We start from the raw sequence: 26,969 nt of genomic DNA, 5'->3' as shown, positions 1-26,969 counted from the left end.
GTTTATAAGCTCTATCAAAAGGTACGTTTTGTTTACAGAAAAGCAAACAGTTTGTTAATATTTCTCATAATAAAATAAATAGAATTAAATATATATCACATTCTAGTTTAGTTAATTCCACTCTATTATTGATTGATTTGTTGAAAATTTACCTACTGAACTATTTAGTTTTAATTCAACTAAAATAAACAATACTTCTCATGGTAATAGACAAAATTTGATATGCTCACACATGCTATACAATCTAATTCTGTATCACTTATCCACATTTATCAACCAATCACGACTTTCAAAGAGCAATTTACACCGGACTTTATTTTAATTAATGCATATATAAGTTATATTTTATTTGGAAAGCTAATTTTTACAATAAATAAAAAAAAAAAGTATCTAGTAAGTACATATATGTTGCGTGTATATATATCGTTGCTAATATCATTGAATTTATTGTGAGATTATATATTTTGAATGTTACAGTTTTCGATTCTAGTTTCAGTTTCCGTTCGCTTCGTTTCACAGCGCCCTACTTGTGCAGGCAGACGGCATCATCCTTGGAGACGCACTTGAGGAGGCGGTAGTCGAAACGTTCCTTGTTGTCGCAGCGCAGATGGACAAATCTATGTTTGCCGGACTTCTTAATTTCGCAACGGTAGTATTTACGGCAGTCGCGCACATCTGGATAGGCATCTTCTTCGTCGCATTCGTCTTCATTTTTTAGCTTTTTGATGACTCTCTTTACAAATTCCCTTTTCTCCTTGGAGTTCAGATCGTCGTTGTCCTCATCTTCGTTGGACTTCTTTTGTTCGCTGTCTTTCTCTTCTTTTTCCTCTTTCTCTTCTTTGGAATCCTTTGGTTTTTTATTATCCTTCTTGTCATTCTTATCCTCAGATGAGCTGCTAGATTGCTTCTTATCGCTGTCATTTTCCTCATTTGAGTCTTTTGACTTGTTGTTTTCCTTCTTCTTATCTTCCTTTTCTTCTTTCCGCTTATTTTCCTTTTCTTTTTTCTTCTCATCAGAACTGTTTTCAGTGGATTCCGATTTCTTTTTGTCCTGCTCTTTGGACTGGTCCTTTTCTGACTTTGGCTTCTTATCCTTGGGATTCTTGTTGCTCTCTTCAACCGATGCATTTTCATTGGAGACTGGTCCATCAGACGGTTGCTCTACTGATTCATTTGTCTCTGGTTTTTTGGGGTTTTCGGTTGGCGCTGATGTTGGTGCCACTGTGGGTGCTGTTGTGGGCTTCTTAGTTGGACGCCAACCATTGACCCAATCAAGCCAATTTGGCCAGAATGGATTTCCAGAGGGAGCGTTTCCACTGTTACTGCCATTGCTGTTGCCCGGCTGTGATGGTCGCTGTGGCCAGAATGGGTGTTGCGGAATAGGTCGAAAAGGTGGACGTGGATGAACGGGACGGATGGGATGACTTGGGCGCCATGGATTTGGCCATGATCCCGGCCATGAACCTGGCCATGAACCAGGTCTACCTGGATACACGGGAACTGAAGGAACAGTCGGTACGGAGGGATTAGGAGGAGAAGTAGGATTAGCTGGGGAGTTAGGATCAACAGGAATGTTGGGGTTCACTGGTGAGTTAGGGTCAACTGGTGCATTGGGATCAACTGGCGCATTAGGATCTACTGGTGCATTGGGATCAACTGGCGCATTGGGATCAACTGGCGCATTGGGATCAACTGGTGCATTTGGATCAACTGGTGCGTTGGGATCTACTGGTGCGTTGGGATCAACTGGTGCATTCGGGTCCACGGGAGCATTCGGATCAACTGGTGCGTTTGGATCCACGGGCGCGTTGGGATTCACAGGAGCATTGGGATCTAAAGGTGCATTGGGATCTACTGGTGCATTCGGATCAACTGGTGCATTCGGGTCCACGGGAGCATTCGGATCCACAGGAGCATTGGGGTCAACTGATTCATTGGGATCAACTGGTGCATTTGGATCAACTGGTGCATTGGGATCAACTGGTGCATTTGGATCTACTGGCGCATTAGGATCAACTGGTGCATTCGGGTCCACGGGAGCATTCGGATCAACTGGTGCGTTTGGATCCACGGGCGCGTTGGGATCCACAGGAGCATTGGGATCTACAGGTGCATTGGGATCAACTGGTGCGTTTGGATCTACTGGTGCATTGGGATCAACTGGCGCATTGGGATCAACTGGTGCATTTGGATCAACTGGTGCATTAGGATCTACTGGTGCATTCGGATCTACTGGTGCATTCGGATCTACTGGTGCATTCGGATCTACTGGTGCATTCGGATCTACTGGTGCATTCGGATCTACTGGTGCATTGGGATCAACTGGCGCATTCGGATCTACTGGTGCATTTGGATCAACTGGTGCATTGGGGTCAACTGGTGCATTTGGATCAACTGGTGCATTTGGATCTACTGGCGCATTGGGATCAACTGGTGCATTGGGATCAACTGGTGCGTTTGGATCTACTGGTGCATTGGGATCAACTGGCGCATTGGGATCAACTGGTGCATTTGGATCAACTGGTGCATTAGGATCTACTGGTGCATTCGGATCTACTGGTGCATTCGGATCTACTGGTGCATTCGGATCAACTGGTGCATTTGGATCTACTGGTGCATTGGGGTCAACTGGCGCATTGGGGTCAACTGGTGCATTTGGATCTACTGGCGCATTGGGATCAACTGGTGCATTTGGATCAACTGGTGCATTGGGGTCAACTGGCGCATTGGGATCAACTGGTGCATTTGGATCAACTGGTGCATTGGGGTCAACTGGCGCATTGGGATCAACTGGTGCATTTGGATCAACTGGTGCATTGGGGTCAACTGGTGCATTTGGATCAACTGGCGCATTGGGATCAACTGGCGCATTGGGATCAACTGGTGCATTTGGATCAACTGGTGCATTTGGATCTACTGGCGCATTGGGATCAACTGGTGCGTTTGGATCTACTGGTGCATTTGGATCAACTGGTGCATTGGGGTCAATTGGCGCATTGGGATCAACTGGTGCATTTGGATCAACTGGTGCATTGGGGTCAACTGGCGCATTGGGATCAACTGGCGCATTGGGATCAACTGGTGCATTTGGATCAACTGGTGCATTCGGATCAACTGGTGCATTGGGATCAACTGGTGCATTTGGATCAACTGGTGCATTGGGATCAACTGGTGCATTTGGATCAACTGGTGCATTGGGGTCAACTGGCGCATTGGGATCAACTGGCGCATTGGGATCAACTGGTGCATTGGGGTCAACTGGCGCATTGGGATCAACTGGCGCATTGGGATCAACTGGTGCATTTGGATCAACTGGTGCATTCGGATCAACTGGTGCATTGGGATCAACTGGTGCATTGGGATCAACTGGTGCGTTTGGATCTACTGGTGCATTGGGATCAACTGGTGCATTTGGATCAACTGGTGCATTGGGGTCAACTGGCGCATTGGGATCAACTGGTGCATTGGGATCAACTGGCGCATTGGGATCAACTGGTGCATTTGGATCAACTGGTGCATTGGGGTCAACTGGCGCATTGGGATCAACTGGCGCATTGGGATCAACTGGTGCATTTGGATCAACTGGTGCATTCGGATCAACTGGTGCATTGGGATCAACTGGTGCATTGGGATCAACTGGTGCGTTTGGATCTACTGGTGCATTGGGATCAACTGGTGCATTTGGATCAACTGGTGCATTGGGGTCAACTGGCGCATTGGGATCAACTGGTGCATTGGGATCAACTGGCGCATTGGGATCAACTGGTGCATTTGGATCAACTGGTGCATTGGGGTCAACTGGCGCATTGGGATCAACTGGTGCATTTGGATCAACTGGTGCATTGGGGTCAACTGGCGCATTGGGATCAACTGGTGCATTTGGATCAACTGGTGCATTGGGATCAACTGGTGCATTTGGATCTACTGGCGCATTGGGATCAACTGGTGCATTGGGGTCAACTGGCGCATTGGGATCAACTGGCGCATTGGGATCAACTGGCGCATTGGGATCAACTGGTGCGTTTGGATCTACTGGTGCATTGGGATCAACTGGCGCATTGGGATCAACTGGTGCATTGGGATCAACTGGTGCATTTGGATCAACTGGTGCATTGGGGTCAACTGGCGCATTGGGATCAACTGGTGCATTGGGATCAACTGGTGCGTTTGGATCTACTGGCGCATTGGGATCAACTGGTGCATTGGGGTCAACTGGCGCATTGGGATCAACTGGCGCATTGGGATCTACTGGTGCGTTTGGATCCACGGGTGCGTTGGGATCCACAGGAGCATTGGGATCTACAGGTGCATTGGGATCAACTGGCGCATTAGGATCTACTGGTGCATTGGGATCTACTGGTGCATTGGGATCTACTGGTGCATTTGGGTCGACTGGAGATATGGTAGTGATCTCTGGGCCCACTGGTACATTAGGGTCCAATGGTGCATTAGGGTCGACAGGTGCATTCGGATCAACTGGTGCACTTGGATCAACTGGTGTATTTGGATCTACTGGTGCATTAGGGTCCACAGGTGCATTCGGATTTACAGTCGGGCTGGGATCAACAGGGGCATTGGGGTCAAGTGGAGATATGGTAGTGATCTCTGGGCCCACTGGTGCGTTGGGGTCGACTGGTGAATTCGGATCTACTGGTGCGTTGGGGTCCACAGGAACATTTGGGTCTACTGGTGCATTAGGGTCAACTGGTGAATTGGGGTCAACTGGTGCTATTGGGTCTGTCGGAGATATGGTGGTGCCCTCTGGGCTCACTGGTACATTCGGGTCAATTGGTGCGCTGGGATCCACTGGAGCATTGGGATCAACTGGCACATTCGGATCTACTGGTGCGTTGGGGTCCACAGGAAGATTGGGATCAACTGGAGCATTGGGATCAACTGGAGATATGGTAGTGATTTCCGGGCCCACTGGTGCATTAGGGTCCACTGGGGCATTGGGGTCCACTGGTGAATTGGGGTCAAGTGGTGCGTTTGGGTCCGTCGGAGATATAGTGGTGCCTTCCGGGCTTACTGGTGCGTTCGGATCTGTTGGAACGGGTGGACCAGTGGGTAATAGAGTTGTACCCTCAAGGCTTTCAGTTGTATTTGGCTCAACAGGTGCATTTGGGTCCAAGGGTGCATTTGGGTCGTCCGGTGATATTGTTGTTACCTCTGGATCAACTGGTGTGTTGGGATTAGCTGGTTCACTTGGATTTACTGGCGGTAATGTCGATACCTCCGGGAGAGTTGGCTTAGTTGGAGCATTTGGGATATTTGGACTCACTGTTGTAATGGGCTCAGAAGGTAAAATTGTTGTATCCACTGGTATATTAGAAACAGTTGATTCGGTCTCTCCCTGTGCAAGCGTTGTCTCAACAATTGGCTGAGCAGTTGTTAGCAAAGGTGCACCAGCAGTTGTCTCCACCGGTGCATTTGTCGTCTCCACGATAGTCGATGTTGTCTCAATGGGCAGCTGAGTAGTACTTTGCGGTAAGCCCGCAGTTGTAGTGAGAATCACTAAGCCTTCAGTGCTATTGGCAACCACAATGCCTCCGGAGCTAGTCGTGGACTCTATGATAGCCGCTGATGCTCTGCCACCGGTAATCGGATGATCGGTGACTGTTGTCATCTTGGCAACCGCAGCAGAGGGCGCTTTGGGATCCACTTTAACGGGCACACAAATTTCCACGCCTTCATTAACGCAGCGCGTACTGAGTGGACACTGAAGGACACTGCCAACTGCCACATTCCTTTCACAGAGCTGATAAGATGCCGGTCCAACGCAGATGGCTGCTTGTCCGCCGCAATTGATGCTAATGATCTGCGCACTGGTCTGTACGGCCTGATGCTGGCCATCGAACAGTGCGGCTAACTGTTGGAAATAAGAGTAATAAGCAAAAAAAAAAGAAAAAAAAGAAAGAGAATAAAGAGTTTAGTATGTCTGGGCGATCGGTCGCACTGGTGCACTGTTTGTTACAAGTCGGGATCCCGGGACCGTAACAAATTACACTGGTTTAGTTACACTTGCATAGGATACTTTCGAGTCGCCGCCGAGTGCTATAAACGATATCCAAAGTAGCAAGAATCCCGGCAGCTTTTGTTAGTTTGTTTGGTTTTAGTCACGCGTATCCAAAAGCCCGTAAAGTTGCCACACAAAATGGTTAATAAAATACAACTCATCAGTAACAGAAACAAAAAAGATTTCATTATTTTCAAATTTTGATTTGAGGTTCTGGCATGTGACGATGTGGGGAACGGGAATATCGGGTTTTGGGTTTTCTGGTGGCGCGTTAGTACAATCTAGGCAACAATTACCACAAATAACATCAAAATCTTGAATGTTTTGTTCGTCATCGTCGAGGTGCGTTATGTATTTGGTTCGAATTTAAAATCGTTACTATTCACGGCATGGGCCAGCGAGTCGCTTTTATTCGAAACAAAAATAAACAACTAATGTCATCTGCACTTATCTCTAGCGAATCTGCTTGACGCTATGTAAATAGCCAATGATTATCTTTGTTTGTCCCAGATAAGTTTGCGACCAATTTATGATATTGCAGCTAAAATGTGAAGTGGCCTAAAGCTGTTTGCGGCTGCGAGCTACATATTCTGCTTTCGACGAAGCTTGCTATTTATTTATTTTATTTTATTTTTTCCTAACAACAATTTTGAATTTGTAATTTATTTATTTATTAATAATTATTTTTTCCGCCTCGTTGACGTAATGGAATAAAATGTGAAATTTTTGTTAGACAATAAGATAAAAAAAAAATAAATAAATAATGTAAAACTACGGAAGCTATAAAATGATTAGCCCAAACTTAGTATTTATCGTTAGCAGCTGTTAACTTTATTCGCATCTATGCCAAGTTTGTCTATCAATAGCTGTAGATAAACAACATTTTGGAATTTAGTCTAACCAAAAAGTTAAGCAAATGTTTACAGAGATTACCAACACCAAACAAACCACAAGGTAATGGTAATACAAGTAGCCATAAACTTACTACCCCAGCTTAGTTTAATTGGCTGTGAAGTCGACCTTGGTAGTTTGTTGTAGACAAGAATTTCCGAGTAATTAAAGTAATAGCAATGCTCTAGATTCAAATGCCGAATTCTGGGTAAGTTGGTCGAATCCATGAATCACAGTTCGTGCAAATAATAATAATAAAATAATAAACGTATAACTAACGCTACTATCTGTGCTGGAGCTTCCGATGGTCATTAAGTTAAGCCAATGATGATATTTCACACATTTGTTTAACTGCCGTACGTAATCTAAGTCTAGAGCTTTAATTTCTGCCTTTTTTTGGAATTATTATTATTATTTATTTTTTTTTTTTCTTTGATAAACATAAACTAAACAAGGCTGCGCATTTCCTCTTGACAAATTTGCGCTATTTGCCCAAAAAAAAAAAAAAAAAAAGAGAAATTTGAAGACAAATAACAAACAGGAAAGACAATAATAATGAGGCGCATTGAATGTGAATTACCCTGGAATAAGTTATAGGGGGAATGAGCGTAAATCATATATCTTGCTCAGCTATAACAACTCGAAAAGCAATTAAATTTAATCATAGCTGCTGCAACTCAAATGCCAGCATTGAAGTACCCCACACAAGTGTGTTCACAATGAGCACTTGCTTTGAGCTGGTCCGAGATATGACAGGCCGGAAATGTGGTTCAAAGTGGATTCCTGCATAGATCATGACTAAGCCCAATTGGCTTATCTGGCAAGTACCGATGCTGGTATATCTATGCAGGCTACTGTTTGCCAGCGGGTCTGCAAAACCCCAGGTAATGACGCAAGCAAAGGTGCTTGGCTTCGGTTGATTTTGTTTTCTCTTTTTGTGTAGCTGTTGCGTATGTTTTTGCAAGCATCACGATAACTGCGAGCGTTGTGTATATCAACGGGGTGAAGTGGGAGAGCAGCTGGTAGCCGCCAGATCAGCAATGATCATGATCGTGAATTCGAGTGCGATAAGAGCTAGATTACACATGCGCTGGCTGTCCCCATAATGCTTATCGCACAGCTACACGATCCGTCAAGATAAATCAGTCAGTTAGTTAGTTAACATCCACATACATACGTATATACATATATGCATACATATTTTGAAATCCACGAGCGGTGGGCGTGTAGGTAGGCACATCCCCCTTCCCTCGACTGTCATTTGAGTTGTATAACACACAATTGCTGCGCGGTATTAGGCATTATTTATGGGCAGAGGTCCAAAGACCTTTTCACCTGGACAATTGACTGAACTAATTGTATGCATAAGCTTAACATCTGGCAATTCCCAAAATCCAGCGGCACCCGACACAAATGGCCAACGGGGCTGTGAGCAGGCGTGTCGACGGATAGGGCTGGGGTCGGCTGCTCGCTTACATCAAACAAAAATTGAACGGCAATTTCGTAGGCGCTTTGCCATGTTTCACATTGTGTATGCCCTTTGAAGCTGGCAGTGCCATCAAATTGTTAAATTAAACGTCTTTTTTAATGTCCAATATCCATTAAAGGAAGTTGAAAGTGGTCATGATGCAGACGAGCCAGCAGCCAGGCATGTTCGTAATGCCCTATAGATGTCATACACATACCGCCCACTCGATGGGGTACAAAGTTTGATTGATGAATGATAAATTTGCCTTCGATAACTATCGACAGCTCGTTTACTCTTGATTAGGTAAAGTAGATATCTTAAGAACTCTTAATTTTATATGTAGGCGTATTTTCTGTTCGAAACAATTCCAGGGTATACGCTACGATAAGTACCGTCTTGCGTTCGTCTTCCAGTAAATCTCACACTGCTTGAAGCAATAACGTGTAACTAAATATAATCATATCTGATCTGAGGTCAATTACAGGGTGTACATGTGCTCAGCAACCCTATGGACTCTACTGTTGAAATCAATTCCAGGGTATAGGCTACCTTAGCCCCTCCCAGTCCAACCTCTTCAACTTCGTCTGCTCTAAAGCAGCTACCATAACAGCCTAGAGCATCACTCCACTCAGTCATATATTTACAGGGTATCTGGATTGTGTACCACTGCTACCTGCACTGCATTTGTCCTTTCTTTTTTGCGAGTTGCTTCATTTAATGCGGTTAAGCCATAAAATAAAAACGCAAATGCAATGCAGGCACTGCGGTTTTTCATGTCTAGACAATACAATAAATACAGTTAGCCATATATTTGTATTATCATATGGCCAATATGCGTATGCTGCATGCAACACACACACACACACACGCAGACGATATGCACATACATTAACCGATACATATATTTTATAATTGGCGTCAATTTGCTGGCTTATCGGCTGCCCGCCCGACTGTGGGTGCCACAGAAGTCGCTGGCGCAACATTATGCACAAATGAGACCCCATATTGTGCATTTTATTATTTTTGTTGAGGAATGCAAGCCATTGAGGCAGAATCGGAGCCAAGATGAAAACGATTCTGAGAGGCAATGTAAAATTGTATTTTTATAGCACACAAATGAAGGTGATCATAGAAACGGAATAGTTTTGAATATAATTGGGAATAGTTTTGAATATAAATGAGTCTTTCGATTGGTTACTCATGTAGAAGTGAAAAATAAGCTCTGCATTGTTGCTCTCAGTCAGCACATGCTTATCACTTGTGTATTGCAGTCAAGAGATTAAACTCTTCCCAGCCAAAGTACGATCGAAAAGCTTCATAGAACTGTTTTTGGTTCCTATTGATCTTAAGTAAGTAAAGTAAAAGTCCACATATTATCATTGCTACAGGGTTATAATATAAAGATTATGTATTTCAGATCTCCATCATTCAGAAACTAGAAATTGAATTCTTTCCCAAAAATAATAAACAGCATCTCAGGACTCAGTACTCTGCCTGACGCAGCTTAGAGTAAGTCTAATTGGGTCTAAAGCCCGTTCAATACAGTTTACCAACTATTTGGAGTACTGATCTCTTTCAAGTTCACCCAAAGATGTCTGTTATAGCAAGTCCTATTTAAGTCTCTTGCCAAATGCTTTACTCTTCTTTTCATATTCCAAAGAGACTATTATTCATCGTTATTCCACATTAAACAGAGGATAGATCTTCAGTATCTAGTCCAGTATTCTTTCCAACTCCCAATCAACTTGCTCCAATGAGAAATTACTGGAATGTTTGTCTACCTGTTGTGAATATCAAACCCTTTCGCCTGTATGCATGGCAAGTGCTCCAGCTCTGCTGCAGCCCTTTCTTCTACTTCTTCTTCTTCTTGCATATGCCGTTGAGCTTTTTTGGCGCAGCTCTACGCAGCCAACGGCCTCATTTTGACTGGCAATCAGGCAAACAGTCGACGTGCTAATTCGTTGCGCACCCAGTTGAGCCTCTGGCAGCCGGATCTGTCAGTGTCCCCAGTGTCGACAAAAATGTAACCAGCACACTGGCACACACACACACACACACAGACATACACACACCCATACATACGTGCAGTTGCTTGCAATTGAGGCAAAGGCGCGTTGCCTAGCAAAATGGCAATTCCCTCCCCTTGCGCCCCATCTCTTCCCTTTGGCCCACCCACTATTTGGGCACCAAATTATGCAAGTCGTGTCGGTGGCTCTGTCGCTGGTGCTGCAGCGCGTTAATGTTGTTGGCGTTGCGGCCGCGGCTGCGGCGGCTGCTGCGGCTACCAGTGCAGCGCTCGTGCCTCATTGGCGTTGCACAAAGCGGGCGGCGGTGGCTAAATTTGCATAAATTAACAATGTTTCGCAATTGCAGCCACTGATGCAGCGAATTCTTGTGACCAGCCAACCAACCCTAGCCCCAGCCCATCTACCCGCACATCAAGCATGTGTATACATGTGTGTGTGTGTGTCTGTGTATGTGTGTGCGTTGTCCACCATGTGCAATGTGAGCGTTTTATTGATTTGATGCTCCAATGCACTTATTATCCCTCAAGCAGCCAGCGCCAGTTAATCCCATGACGCTGCGGCGCCATTTTACATACAAACACACACACACACACACACACACACACACACACATACGCATGCACATGAATACGCTTAAATGTATGTATATTAGGGTGTGCCCAAAAAGTTGGTCAAGTGTGTGCAGTAGAAGGCTCATTAGTCAAGCCAAGTGGAATTGGTAATGCGTACATTTTGAATTAGCGTAAATTGGGTGGTGTATGGGGCGGGAGGGGAGGTTACGGTGTGGACTCAATGGGTTGTATGAGGCGTAGCACTCACTTTTAATAATAATCCAATAAATACAAATTTACAGGAAAAATGATCAGCAGGAGCGGCTAAAGATATATGTACATATATAATCCTATATAATCTTTGCAATACACTTGTAATATCTTTATAGCTCAGGTACGATAAGTGGAACCTCTTGCTGGATTGGATTTAGTTAAAAAAAGGTAATATAACAATGAAACCTTTTTAAGAACAATATTCTAAAATTGAGAGAACAATTTTGTTGACGAGAGATTTCTTTTGGCTTTAAATAATATAAAATAAAATAAATAAAAATAAAATATATTATGTAGATTCTCTTCTATATTTATGAATAAAATTTATATCAAATTTTTCTTTTTTTTTTCAAGATTTGTATATCATTGGATTTATTTTGTTTACAAAGTCATTGCAATAAGATTTTAATGTAAATTACACTTTTAATATCAAAACATGCATGTAAATGTGCATGTGTGTTTGTGTGTGTCGATTCCGAAGCATAAAAATGGCTGCAGCAGGAACGTTAACTGCTACTGGCGCCAGGTGGCGTTTCGTGCAGATATAACAAACGCCTGTTAGGCTGCAGTAAAAAAAAAGTAATAAGCAAAAACCACCAAATACTTGCACTAATTAACAAACAAGAAAGCTTATGCAAACAACGAAGATCTCTCTCGGGCAAAATAATATTTAAACTTGGCGCACTTTAGCGATCGCCAGTAGCAGCGTACTTGGCTTACTTTCGTCAGTGTGACCAGACCGCGTTAGTCAACTAAAGCTTAGCAATTTGCTTACATTTATTTTCATTACTTTCTGCTTGGATTTCGTGTGTGTGAAAATATGGAAATGACATTCATTTGCAGTGTCAGTGCCTTGCACTGGGTGCATTGGCCTTGGCCTGCCCGCCAGCCAAGTGTCTCACTCAATTCAATTTGCATTCGAGCAACCAAAAACGAATTTTCAGTATAATGCTTCAATAGATACTACAGCAGCGGCTGCAGCTCCCAGCTTGCACTTCAGCTGGACTTTGTCGTCATCATCATCATCAACAACAACAACATCATCATCATCATCATCATCATCATCATCATGGTAGTCCTTATTTGTTTATGTTGCACAAAGTAAACAACTAATTTTAATTTGCCGCAGGAGCCGCAGCCAACGACGACGACGACGACGACGACGACGACGACGACGACGACGATGAACAACAAGGCAAAGCAGCGGCAGCAGCAGAAGAAGAAGAAGATGTCGCCAGTCGCTGGGCAAGGCACTAACAAAGGATTGGATCAGTCGAATTAAATAAAGGGAAAGAATCACACACACACACACACACACACACACACACACACACACACACACATACACACACACAGCAGGCACATTGTAACCGCAAACAAGCAAAGCATATTTCTTTTCCTCTGGCTCGCTCCCTCTCTTTCTCTCTCGCTCAGTCTCTTGTGAACTTTTCGTTTTGTGCATTTTGTTAGTTTGCATTTTGTTTTGACGTTTCATTTATGTAAATACGAGCAACAATAACAAAACGACAACTACAAACGGTCGCCCAGTCAAATTATCTTTAAATAATTTAGATTTGTGTGTTTGAGTGTGAGTGGGCGTGGCCTGCTGGCCATAACATAAATGCAAAGTCAACTCGGCGAAACTTTTGCTGATGATTTCAGGATTCAGTTTTTTATTTTTTATACCTTTTGCTGGCTAAAGGCCACAACTGTATGTGTGTGTGTGTCTGCTGCGTCTGTATCTGTGTCTGTGTGTGCATGCGTGTGCTGAACATCATGAAAGCGGAAACGGAAGTGCTTACCTTCAGCACACACACACATGCACATGCACACAGATACACATGGCCGGCTATCCAGGCATACATTATTATACATGGCATGCAAAAAATTCTGCTGCGCCTTCAAGTGCTCCCAAAACTCGCGACCAGAGGGGCATGGTCGGCCAGCCCTGCTGGTAGACTGCCGCACACACACTATCACACACACAGACAGATACACACACACACACACACAGAGGCATACATATGCAGTCAAGTGAGCTTTAAAATATGTCCACAGGTGCAGAGGCTGAAACTGGGGGCTGGAATTGACTTTCAGCTTTTGACTTGTGTGCAAAGCGAAACATACACAAAATTGCCTTTGCCCGAGGGTAGATCAAGCTGTTTACAATGCTGATAAACTTACTGCTTAAATTATAAATGTAATTATATTATAAAATAAAAATTATAATATTTGTATAATTTATAGCTTAAAATTTATTGTATATAATTTATTGTAAATTCAAAGAATTTGTATTATATCTAGAAAGTGACCAATATTTATGTTTCTTAAACAGATTTTGAATATCTGTAATTAAAATTGCTGAATAAATTTGGGTATTTCTTCTTAGACATAAAGCACATAGGAATAATAATAAATAATAAAAATAATGATAAAATGTAGACAATCCCATCTAATATTTTGAATGTATAGACCGAAAATTTCCACTCTATATAATATTTAAGAGAACTTTACAAATTTCCTTCGTAAAGTTCGCTCTGTTAGATCTCTGTTGTTTTCACAAACACATCAAAGTATCTGTTACGCATCTCACCTTTTCATACGGCTCCACAGTAACTTCATTTCAATTACTCCTCCACATTCACTTTATTATTCAATCCAATCAAGTCCAGCAGGCCGGCTCAGTGAGCGCCCTCAGCACTCGCCCATGCCAGCTTGGTCGCTTTGTGCCTTGCCTGAATTTACCCCACAATTAGCTGGCAGACGCTGGCGCAACTTCTCGCTCGACCCTCGCATTGTAATTTGAATTCTTGGTCTGTTGCGTTTACTGCAAAAGGCTAATTGAAATTTGCCATTAATAATGCAAAAAGGTCTCGGTGAGAAACTTTTAGGTCCACCCACATGGCACACTACATGTGACAGTGTATGTGCGAGCAGCGTGTTTGTGTGTGCATCTGTGTTTGCATATGTGTGCGTGCTATTTTAAATATTTCAAATATTTGTAACATTTGCCGCTGCCGCCACTCAAGTAACCAAAAGTATACTACACACACACACACACACACATGCATGCATACATATGTATATGTATACATATACGGTCGCGCACATACAGTGAGCACGGCTATCCACCCGGCCACCGCCCACAATGTCAGCCTCGCCATTTACCGCACGCCAAAAACATCAACGGCGAGAAGGTGAATGCTTATTTTCTGGTCCGTCAGCCGCCGGCTGATGTCGACGTCACAGTCACCACATGTAAAAATGCTACCCACCTCCGCTAACCCCAGCCCCAGCCACCCAGCCACCCAGCTCAAGCGCCCACCCACTCGGCTCAGATTTACCTGCTGCTCCTGTATGCCTGTGGACTGAGGTCTGCCGGCCCCTGCTGAGCGTGGGGCTGCTGTGCGAGCTGTGCCGTGATTTCGCGATCTAAAAAGTGGAGGCGTGCGGTAGGCGTGGCAACCGTTGGCCAAAGGACGCGCAACAACAACGAACGGCAGAGGGCAAACAAAGCAAAACAATCTGTTGATAAAGATGAAATGGTATAAAATACGAATTGCTGCAGCTGGGGCTGGTGTAAAGATAGCGCCGTGTAAAGGGCGTCGGCCGCTGAAGCAGCCTATAGCGCCGCACCCCAGCACCCACGCACCCACCCCCACACCCCATGCACCCAGCACCAACCCCCAGCACACACATGAGTGACAGGAGATACATATGTCGCGGAGTGTTGAGTGAGTGGCAATGGAAAGATTCGTCTATATTGGGTTTATGCAGAGAGCACCACGGCCTTCAACATGGGGGCTACAACTGTCTTCAAATGTCAGCCGAATGCGCTACAGAGCGGCTCTAACGAATCGATTAGTTAGAGGATACAGGATATAGGATTTAGGATATAGGATATAGGATATAGGATATAGGATATAGGATATAGGATATAGGATATAGGATATAGGATATAGGATATAGGATATAGGATATAGGATATAGGATATAGGATATAGGATATAGGATATAGGATATAGGATATAGGATATAGGATATAGGATATAGGACATAGCATATAGGACATAGGATATAGGATATAGGATATAGGATATAGGATATAGGATATAGGATACAGGATATAGGATATAGGATATAGGATATAGGATATAGGATATAGGATATAGGATATAGGATATAGGATATAGGATATAGGATATAGGATATAGGATATAGGATATAGGATATAGGATATAGGATATAGGATATAGGATATAGGATATAGGATATAGGATATAGGATATAGGATATAGGATACAGGATATAGGATATAGGATATAGGATATAGGATATAGGATATAGGATATAGGACATAGGATATAGGATATAGGATATAGGATATAGGATATAGGATATAGGATATAGGATATAGGATATAGGATATAGGATATAAGATATATGATATAAGATATAGGATATAGGATATAGGATATAGGATATAGGATATAGGATATAGGATATAGGATATAGGATATAGGATATAGGATATAGGATATAGGATACAGGACATAGGATATATGATTCACGGATACACGATATAGGATATATCTAAATAGATACAGATATCGCTATCGATGTAGCCGTTACTTTAAATTGCAGCGCATTCAAATTTCAACCGTGATTTTGTTTCCATTCTTGTAACTGACTGGCATCACTTTTTTTATAATATTTTCTTCTTCTTTTTTTTAGTATTTTTGGCTGATGTCGTTTCGCTTTTTTATTATTTATTTCACTTTTTATTTTGTTGATTGTTTTACAAAACAACAATAACAACAACAATGGCAAACGAATGCCAAGCGCCCTTTTGAGGAAGGTGGCCAGAGCAGCAGGAGTTGGGGTGGAGCTTGGAGCTGGCAGGGGGCGGGAGATGTTCTGGCGAGGCAAATGGAAAAAGAATCTCTCGAGGCTACTAAAAACTCCGGTTCTGCTTGCTTGTGTTTTCTTTTTCTCTTTGTCTCTCTCTCTCTCTCTCTCTCTTTCTCTCTTTCATTTTCTGCGGCATTCATTCAGTTGTGTTTCGGCATGGTTTGGGGTTTCGTATTTTTCTTGGCCAGTTATTTCTTATGCTGCTTGGTTTTTAGCTTTGAGCCTTGGCGGATTCGTTCTGCCCTTTTCCTTCGGCCCGCCGCCCATTTCGAATGATTCACGGCCTTCCACACTCGAGGCAATGTCGTATACGTTACTTCTAGTTGGTGGCTTAAACACATGAAACAATTATAAAGTTACCAAGAAATGTAAACCCAAAGAGAAAACAATTTAATTGAATTTAAGCAGGGGTTGTCATATCCTAATGGATTTAAAGCAACAACAACAACGACTTGCCACAAAAAAAAAGAAAGAAACTACAACAACAAAATACAAATAAAGCATAATACATAAAAAATGAACAGAGCCCAGTTCCAAATGGGGGAAGTACACAGAATTGAGCTTTTGAGTGGGTAGTAAAGATACATATAAATGCACATACATGTATGTACATATACGTATATGTGTGCATGTTTACATGTATGTATATTTTTTGGGGTGGTGTGTGTGTGTGAGTGTAGAAACTTGTATGTGCACCACTAAATGGATGTTCGACCTTTTGTTCGTGTCGGCCTGAAGGAGTATAATTTGGATGCTTGTCTGTTGAATATTTGAAATATCGGCGGGTTTTTAGAGCTAATTGCCAGTACAAATATGTATGTACTTTTAGTTAGCTAAGCATACATAGATGTTTTCTGGGTAGCCCAACAAGACTGATACAATTCATAAACAACTGCATTTCAACAACTGGTTGAGCTATGGATGAAAATGTTTAATAAGATTTGCCATTTAATATAAAAAGGTGAAAATGGTCTCCTAAAAGTGCGTACATATATTGCCATTGGTATGGCTACACCAATCGATATATTTGAGCAGCAACTGCTCGATATGCATATCGATACGCGCGCAATTGATCGTTACATTTCCAAAAATAACTAACAGCCTACAAAAATACACAATTGCTGGCATTTCGCAGTGGTTTCATGTACCGTACACTGAATAACGCCTAACGGCTTCACTTTGATTCAACATTGAAATTGAAATCCGCTTATTCTGAAGCGCAACAACAACACAAATAAATAAATATCAATGCGCGCAGCAAACTATGCAATGGTGTGAGAGAGGTAGAGAGAGAGAGAGAGAGACGGACAGACGCAGGCAGAGGCAGAACAATATTTTCCTAATTTTCGCGCGTGCACGCGACCAAAGAATCCAAAAAGAAAAAAAAAGAAATATAAACCAAAAAGCAAAGAAAAGAAAACTGTCAGCAACAGGCGGACGCTGGCAGGAGATTGCAATATGGTTGAGCAGGGGCTGGGGAGCTGGGAGTGAGGCAAACGGTAGACAGCACAAATGGTGGTAGGTGGGCGGCGGACGGTGGGCAGCGGGCGAGAGGCGGTGGGGTATACCATGGTCTATGGAATAAAGATGTAGATAAATGCAGCGAAGCGGCTATTGCGCTGCGTTGCGATGGTTCTGCTTTTGCCTCTGCTGCTTTTGCTCAGTGTTTGGCTTTTGTTTGCTGTTGATTTCCGATGCTTCCGATTGCTTTGTTATTATTGCTGCAAAACGTATAGCTCCAGGTGACTGCTGCCAGATAGACGTACTTCTAGTGATTTAACCTTAATGGAAATACTACAAGAGACAAATAAAAAGCATAAGAAAGCAGACAATTGAGCCAAATTTGCATTTCAATTACATTTCGGCTTCATTTCAATTAATTCGTTTAAGCCACTGCTGCGGAACAGCTCCCGCCCACTGAACGCAACTTCACGCTGAGCGCCAATAACTAGTTCACTGGTTCTTCAAGTCGCTCTTCTGTGTGAGCGTGCCAAATGAACCGACTTTCGCCGACTTCCTTTATTGTGCGTTTTTCTTCTTCATTGTTTGCGCTGCAAAATAGAGTTTGAATTAGTTGTTATATAATTAATATTAATAGCAGCTTTAGATGTGGCCTAATCGTCATATTTCGTCGAGTTTCTCATGCTAGCGCACGTCAAGGCGCTGCCAGCTGTTGCGTGCACACAAAATTAACTTCCTAGCTTTATGTTTGCTTTGTGTCAAAAGAAAATAAAATTGAAAAGAAATGTAGATACATACATACATACACATACATATACATATATTGGTGTGAGTGCAACTATGACTATAAATCACTCAAATTAATGCAATTTGCATTGTATTTTGCTTGATCTCGATTGCTTTGATTGGAGTAACAGTTGCACAACTGTTCACTGCTAATGAACGCACCTCAAATGTACAAAGGCATTTGATATTCAATCATTTTTCACTGTTTTACTTTCTCGTCTTGCTTGCTGCACATACTCTTGAATTTCTTTGCTGTGATAAATACACACATATGTACATACATGTACATATGTTTAGCTGTGGCTGCTTCAAGTGTAATTTTTCGGCAAGTAATATTTAATTAAAGCATGCAATTGTTGCGGCTCTCTGTCAGTTTGCCTATTAATCACAGCTGAGCATATACACACATACTTACATATATTAACATTTGTATGTATGTATGTACATACATATCTCATTGTTGTTTTAGGTAAGTCTGTTGGAATGTACATAGGTAATTTATAACTGATAAACTATCAAATACCGCAAATCCAATATATGGCCAAAAACTTTCTATTTACACAGGAATTGTTTGCTTGCGAAATATGAAAATGTTTTGCATATTTGAATTTGTTTCTCTTCTCCTATTGTTGTAAAAGTGTTGTTATTGTCATTGTTGTTGTTGTTGTTGTTGTTGTTGCTGGTCGCACAACATATTCTAAAATTGATTTATTTATTCATGTTCATTTCCATTGATTTGTTTGCATTTATATAATTTAATAAATTATTTCAACTAAATTAATGCCCGGTACACCAAAGCCAATCCAATCCATCTGCAATTGATGCACACTGTCTGAGGATTTTCCCCTCTCTCCTCGCACCCAGCCTCGCACCGCCGCCATCATCCACCGACATTCCTCCATTCTGCCATCCAAGCACTGATGGCTGCTGCCTGGATACATTTTAATTGTAACCAATGCATCTGCCAAAAGCACACACAGAGCAACTCGAACAAACTGACGAATGCGAATAGATCAACATCATTATTTCAACATTTAATATGGGCTCTGCATAAAGGATGAAGCGGTTTACGACAAAGCCACATCCACCCGTTCCATGCTGCCAGCAAAATATTTAACAGCCAATCAGTGTGTAAATTTTTAAATCGTTATCTAATTATTCTATATTCTACATGGAATATATTGTATATATCCCGTTTGATGCTATTTAATCGATGTTTATGTATTCAATCTAAACGTGTACTAAAAGTAAATATGTATGCCCTTTAAAGTATCTACAGAATAACGTCCCAGCATACCCATATAAATAGGGCTTTAGTATTATTATTATTATTTTTTATATATCAATTATTTGTATAATGTCGAAGAATTTACATATCCTGTTAATATGTAATAGGTTCAAGTATTCCATATTTATATATACATATTTGCATATACACATTTATCCAGAAATTCAAGATAGAAATTGATACTGATTCAATACATTCATACATTTCCAACTTTGCTACATTTCAACTATTTTCACGTTATCGATAACTTTAAACTCTTTAATCTTTCTGTCTCTCTTCCTCTCTCTTTACATGCTCTCTCTCTCTTTCTCACTCCGTCTTTCTGTTCTCTCCCTCTCTCTTTTTCTATATAAATTTATATTCCTCTCTCTTCCTCCCTTCCTCATTCTCTCTCTCCTTCTCTCCATCCCTGATTCTCTCTAACTATATCTATCTCCCTTTGCACCTATCTATCTTCCTATCTCTTTCTTCAGATACTGCTTGCATCGCAGTTGCTCTATTTTGAATTTGATATTCTATTGAGCAGAAAAACATTATCATTTTCATATATTTTATTTTGACGCGCTTTGACGAATAGATAGATATATACATATGTGTGTATAATCCGATCTGTTGCGGTCAGCTCACCGGTCATAATCTGTCAAAAATATCCAGAAAAAATGTTTCAGTTTTTCACAATTTCCAGAGTCACTAACCGACATAATGTATCCAAAGATTTGCGTTTAATCTCCTGACATGACCGGGACTTCAGACTGCCAACACATTGGCAGATATACATATATGTATGTATAAGTGTATTAGGCTTGGGCACAGGTATCTTTGTGTGTGTGTGTGTGTGTGTGTGTGTATGTGTGCTTAAACAATTTGCATGTTTTTGGCTTTTTGCAGCTTGGCGGCATTCATGTTGTTAATTTGTTGCAGCTGTGCATTGTTGTTGCCTTTTTTTGTTGCTATTTGAATGCAGTGCTTTAGGGATTAAAAACACGCAAGCACACGCACACACACAAACAGTGAGAGTGAGAGAGAGAGAGAGAGAGAGAGAAAGAGTCGTACACATAAAAAGCATTCATGTATTTATGCAAATTTAATTTTATTTGTTTTCAATATTTTGGTAGCTTTGTCGCTGATATTTCCGCCACACAAATAAACAAAAATGTCAGCCGACAGCCAGACGCAAATGTGTTTGTTAAATTTCACACACACACACACATACATGCACATACATACACATCACGTCACTTGGCTGTACATGACGGCGCATTATTTTCCATTTTAATAATTCAAATATCAATTTGTTGTTACATTAAATATTTAATTTGTACTAGAATGTGTTAAATTCTTTGGGGCATTATAGACATACACACACACACACACACACACACACACACACACACACACACACACACACATACACACACACACATGTGTCATGCAGTTTTTGCTTTGTTTAATTACAGCTTAAAATCTAAGATTAAAAAAAAAGATAGAATTAGTAAACAAATGCAGAATTATGCGCTTTTTAGCTCTAGTCTCATTTTCAGCTAAACTATGCAAATCCCAAGGTATTACCAAGCATAATTATTTCACAATTTCTCGGTTTACAATTTAACCACAACTTAAATCTAACCTCAATCTCGAAGTACGCTCTAACCTCAATTTAATGTTCGATGAATTAAACTTAATTTCTAAATTTTAACTATTTTAGATTAGGTGCTACTCTCAAGAGATTTGGCGCCTATTTCCCTTGATATAACTAACTTTAAAGGTTGTTAAAATAGAGCAAACTGATAAAATAGCCCTATGGTAATTATATTTCTAATTTTTTAGATCTCTCAGATTAATTCATTCATAGCCAAAAGGGAAATTTGTATATGCACACAGCTTTAACTTCATATTGAGATATATGTTTACATATGCAAATATGTGTATGTATATGTACATCACTTCTCCCTAACTGTCCACGTTTTGCAGTGCATTACGCCACTTGGCTACCCACTTTGTCATGGGGCATATAATTAACACATTGTCGGACACATTTATTGGGATTAAAGCGAATGAGCCACAGCCATCGGCCAATGCACCGTAAGAGCCAGCAAACAGTTTAAAGCCCATAATGCCTTTGATCCGATACTTTTGTATATAAGTACATACGTACAACAATTGCATCCGAGTGCAGCTATGGATCGGCACACACAACTGTACTTGCCTTTCAGCAGTGTTGGCTAAAATCAGATTATGATTAATAAGTCAACGTGACGGACTAATCAATCAATTGCTTGAGGAGAGATGAAAAGATGAAGAGGGAGTGGGAGAGAGAGAGAGAGAGAGAGAGAGAGAGAGAGAGATAGGGTGAGACCGAGATAGGGTGAGACATATAATATAGATATAGATATAGAAAGAGAGCTATAGAGAGAAATAATGACAGGGGAGATAGGTAAAGGACCATAGAAAAATACAGAGGGCGAAAGAGTAAGTGAGTGAATGGGCAAAAAGAGACTGAGAGAGAGAGAGGAAGAATGAGAGTGAGAATGACATAAATAGAACGAAAAGGAGAATCACAAGAGAGAGCAGGAAAGAGAAAGACGGCTAAGAGAGAAAGAGAGAGAGAGATATATAGAAAAGACCGACGGAAATATACATAGAAACAGTAATAAGACATAGAGAGAGATGAAAATCAGCAAATCATGTCTAAAACATTTCGAAACTATTTCAAAATAAAACGAGAGAACGTAAACATTCCACTCTGAGCCGCTTGCCACTTGACTCCATGGCCTAGGCAAATTGCCTGCTTGCCAATCAGGAACAGACACAAGGATCTTTCATTAGTCATGCACGACCTTTCTCTGTGTTTTGGGTAACAAGTGGAACAGAAATGACAACTAATAGGCTTATATTTGCAGTTAATCAAGTGATAATTAATACACATTCAGCTACTTGAATTCAGCTTGAGCAGCTCTCTGCAGCAGTGCGAGTGCAGAGATGTGCGTGTGTGAGCGTGCAGCAGTGGGCAGGGCAACGCAAGGCGTGGCAGAATGTTATGCAGCCATTGAGCTCCATGCGAATGCGAACGATGGGACTCTTCAGTGCTGCTCGGCTCTGGCTGAGATTGCTTTCAAGGCGGCTCAATAGCTAATTGGTAACTGAATGATTCTTTGACATGTTTTGCATCTGGCTGGCTCACTGGCTCACTGGCGCTGGGCTCATGCTTCTGCATATGATGCGCTTGTTTTGTCATGTTTTCAACCAAAGCTGAGCCGCTTTTAAATGCTTAACTGAGCACACCGACCAGCAAGGGGAAGCAGGCGGAGCAGCATGCGGATGAGGAGCAGAGCGCACAGATGGAGAAATCTAGCAGCTGCAAATCCCCAGCGCTGGCATCGCAATCATTGTCGTAGACGTTACCTTGGCGATCTAAAACGCAGGCAATCAAGTGTAAAATCATAGAATTTTTAATTGATTCCGTCGATGCAGCGCTGCAAAAGTTTACATTAGTTTTTTCCTTTACAGATACCCTAGAATTATGCATACTCAGTTGGATTTTAGACTGAAAGACTTCTGAGATAAAAACATATATAAATGTATTTGTATGCCTACGCTATTCTACATCTTTGAAAACAGTTATCTGGGAGAAAGTCTGTGGAGCAATCCTAACTTTTCAGCTCCCTATGTAACTTCCTATGTCGGCCCATAGAGGGCGCTTAAAGGGCGCTATGCTAAACAAATTTTATTTGGGAATATATATCAATATATCAATATCCAATAATCGTATAAACCATATGAAATAGAATCCTAACTATAAACAAAATAATAATATTTACTATAATTTATATTCTATATTTATCTAAATTTCAACCCCAAGTTAAATTTGTATATCGCCATACAGGGTATTTCTAAGTAAGCCTTATCACATCAAGTATTCTTCATTTTTTTTTCCCCATTGCTTGCGAAACCATTTTCTCCCCCTTTTATTCTATTTTCTGTTTTTCTACGTCGCTGTTCGATGGGTCTGGGCACTTCTAATGCCTCGGTTAGCGTAGCCATCGCAGCGGCTTTTTTCACTTAATTGGCAGTTTTTGTTGTTCGATTGTTGTTGTTGTTGTTGCTGTTGTTGTTGTCGCCTGGTCCAGTGCGTCATGATGCAGTGTCATCTGTTGGCTGGCGCTGGATGATTGGACAGCCACGACTGCTTGACGTGTCGTATGTGAATTTCTCTAGCAGAGGTTGAGCCACTGTGTGAGAGGGAATGCGATAAAAGGAGAGACAAGGACAGAGAGCGAGAGAGGAGAGAGGAGCGACTGAGAGCGAGCGAGAGGTCCCTCAATTGGCAACTGCAGGTGCGTATGCAGCACTCGGCCAATTGAATTGTTCTGGCTGACGCACAGCGTTTCGTTCTGTTGTTCGATTTCCAGTTTCATTTGATGCGCCCACGCTGCTGCTTCCACTCGAAGCATCGGCCCAATCTTTCGAGACCAGCCAGAACGGGTGCGTTGATGTTGAACAAATGCCACTGAGCTGTGCCTGAGCTCTGCGAGAGCTGTGGGCCAGAGGGCTTGACCAGGCTGAGGCTGCAGCCAAGCTTAGACAACTCTAATCAATTCAGTGCATATGCTGGCTGACTAACGTCGATGATTTTATGGCCGAGCCGGCAGTTGGCCAAGTAAGCATGGGAATTTCCAAAAATGCTTGCATAAAAATTGGAAGCCAATGCCCAACTCTTGGGCTCTAACTACATTTTAATTGTCCAACAAATGAGCCAAAGTTCTTCAAAATATCTGCCCAACAGATCAGGCTGATAGAACTGTTTGCATATTTCCGCCTAGTCGCATTTACTTTTCCGACTTTGATTGCACCTTTTGCTCCACACAACATCTCTAACTGTAAATGAGTGCAGGGATTCACCAAGGAAGGCTCGAAAAGAGCTCGGAAATTTGGTTTTGTAGGAGAATTGTTCAGCTTTAGCTATAGCTGTGCGAGCATGTCTTATGGAAAGCTATAGGAAAATAAATTAACTGGATCCATTTCATAATTGTTCTTAATATGTGTTACATATATTGCACATAAAAACATGATTATTTAAAGCTTTTATTGAAAACTACATCAATATAGAACCTTATATAAACGACTCTATCAATGTCTAAGCTCCTGCTTAACTAAAAACTTTTTACATTTATCGTACACTTAAAAATAAATTACTTTAATTTTTTTTTTTTAATTTTCATTCCCTAGAGGCACTCCAAATTAAAAGGAAAGCTATATTTAAGAATTAAAACTAATTTAATCAGCTTTTGCAAAAGCTTTCCAAAGCTTTAATACGAATCGCAATATGAGCCTCTCTCGCTGTAGATAACTGTAAGGAACTGTATAGCTTTGGTAGCTTTTGACACGCATTGGAAATACTTTCACTTCCGCTTTTAATGTCCCTGAAAATCTGTTGAAATGTCGGCTGGACCGGCAAAAGCGAAAACCTTCAACTCTCTGGCCATTGTTCTAATGCATGTCGCCAATTTGTGCGCTGTCGTTGCGAAATCCACTCAAAGGCCATAAAAAACCAGCGTGCCAAATTCGTGTTGAGCTCGACGAGCTTTGACGTCGGCTAGAGATGGAAACGGGAGGGAGGGGGGCGCCAGGCGCAGGCGAAGGCGAAGGAATGCGCTGCGGAAGCGGGGCGGTGCGGCAGAGGGGCAGCCGCCCATTAAAAAGATGCCAACAAGGCAATTGTCAAATGTAAATGGGCCAGCGTAATAGATGTCCACGAAAGGACTCTCGCACTCGGCACGAAACGCAATAATTTGCAAATTTGCTCAAATAAATTCCCATGCAGAGCGCCCAAGTGCGAGAGCCTAAAATATTTGCCGCCGAGCCGTAGCCGTAGCCGAAGCCGAAGCCAGTGGGCAAAATGTATGCAAAGTCCCCAATGGGGCTGGGTACAAACATACATACATAGAGCGCAACGTCCAACGATTTTTCTAAGGCACTGTCGCCAGTCGCCAGTCGGCGTGCTCTGGGCCCCGGCTTTGGTGTCAGTGATATGCAAAACATTTGTAAGGCTCGGTCCAGGCGCAACGCCCACTAAGCCCGTCAGAGATAAGCGCCAATTGTAGCCAATTGAAGGCGGCACAGCGTGGCATAAATAAATAAATAATCGATTGCAGTGGCAGTCAGCAGACAGCCGAGCACAGACAGCAGCAGCCAGCAGCAGGCAGAGCAGCGAGTGGCATTCCGGGGCCTGTCTAGCACTGTTTGCTGCTGGCTCTGGCAATTAATTGGCCATTTGTTTGGGGCGTCGATATTCGCAGCCCAGCTTCAGGTTCAGCTCCTGCGGCGCACCCCCGCTCCCCCTCACTCTCTCATTCCCATGCTTATTCTCACTCTCTCTCCCTCCCTCTCTCGCTCTGTTGCAGTCACGCACGTCGCTCGGTTCACGCACGCGACACTTGACAGGCGCTACAAAGGCGCCAAATCCCCAATACGCTGATGAGAATGAATGAGCTGTGCTCGCATTCTCTCTCCTCTCTCCTCCCTCCCCTTATGCCCCACCCTGCCCAACCCCGCCTGCAGTTACATATGTACTATCGCCGCATATCTATCTGGCTCTGACTGTTGCCATTTGTTGGCCCCAAGCATTGACCAACCTTAAAGCCAGCCAACCTGTCCACTGCAGCCAGCTAGCTCTAGCCATTGACTTGGACGCTCTCCCTGTCTGTGTATGGGTGAGCTTTCACACGCGCTCCAACACGCGCGTGTGTGTGTGTGTGTGTGTGTGTGCGTTTGCTCAGCAATGTTTTACCTGTAATTGTAATTGTGCAACTATTTGTGACGTCAGCTCTGGGGAGATATTTGAGCGATTTACTTGAATAACATTTCAAGCGATCTGAAATCATTGATAAAGAGGAGTTTACTTAAAGTAATTCAGTTATTGAGGCTAGTGAGTCATGGACTTCTAGATTGAAATTGCAATAGTAATGTTGATAGTAATGCGAGATTGATTCTCTATCTACTTATCAGAGGTGCGAGCCTATGCAGCAAATGTGAAATCTCTAGCTATTCAGGTAGGCTTCAAGAACTAAATCAAAATATTATTGGAAAAGGAGAGAAGCTAAGCGATAAGTAAAGTTTTATACATATCCAATTACAATCTTCGACTTTTCTGGTTTTACATCCTCTTTGCGTTCATAGGGATAGACGAGTGAATGAACGTACGTACGGAAAAACACAGGCAGATAGAAATGAATACATCGTATAATTATAAAGAAAGGAATTGATAAACATAATTATAGCCATATATATATCAGTACAC

At 42.1% G+C, this 26,969-nt stretch overlaps 1 protein-coding gene and 1 long non-coding RNA gene across 3 annotated transcripts; one reads left to right on the top strand and one right to left on the bottom strand.

Moving 5' to 3' along the window:
* Nucleotides 1-287: 287 nt before the first annotated feature.
* Nucleotides 288-6,462, bottom strand: Muc11A (Mucin 11A). Of its 2 annotated transcripts, XM_089263366.1 has the most exons (3): nucleotides 6,313-6,392; nucleotides 6,022-6,091; nucleotides 288-5,865 (listed from the first exon to the last, which is right to left on the bottom strand). In XM_089263366.1, exons 1-3 carry the CDS (start codon nucleotides 6,349-6,351, stop codon nucleotides 524-526), a joined length of 5,451 nt encoding a protein of 1,816 aa, XP_089119492.1. In that variant the 5' UTR covers nucleotides 6,352-6,392; the 3' UTR covers nucleotides 288-523. The 2 variants fall into 2 exon arrangements, with proteins under 2 accessions (XP_089119492.1, XP_030246314.2); XM_030390454.2 differs by lacking the exon at nucleotides 6,022-6,091 and having other exon boundaries at nucleotides 288-5,869; nucleotides 6,313-6,462.
* A 5,415-nt stretch (nucleotides 6,463-11,877) lies between these two features.
* LOC149090568 (uncharacterized) lies at nucleotides 11,878-12,763 on the top strand. The gene is made up of 2 exons (XR_016197528.1): nucleotides 11,878-12,298; nucleotides 12,356-12,763. It is a non-coding gene; the product is annotated as an uncharacterized LOC149090568 (long non-coding RNA).
* The last annotated feature ends 14,206 nt before the right edge of the window (nucleotides 12,764-26,969 follow it).

This window comes from Drosophila navojoa, chromosome X, assembly GCF_054131105.1.
Source record: "Drosophila navojoa isolate 15081-1374.11 chromosome X, UAZ_NAV_1.0, whole genome shotgun sequence".
Taxonomy (NCBI): domain Eukaryota; kingdom Metazoa; phylum Arthropoda; class Insecta; order Diptera; family Drosophilidae; genus Drosophila; species Drosophila navojoa.
Note: the sequence above shows the minus strand (reverse complement) of the source record. Positions and strands in the feature narration are given on the sequence as shown.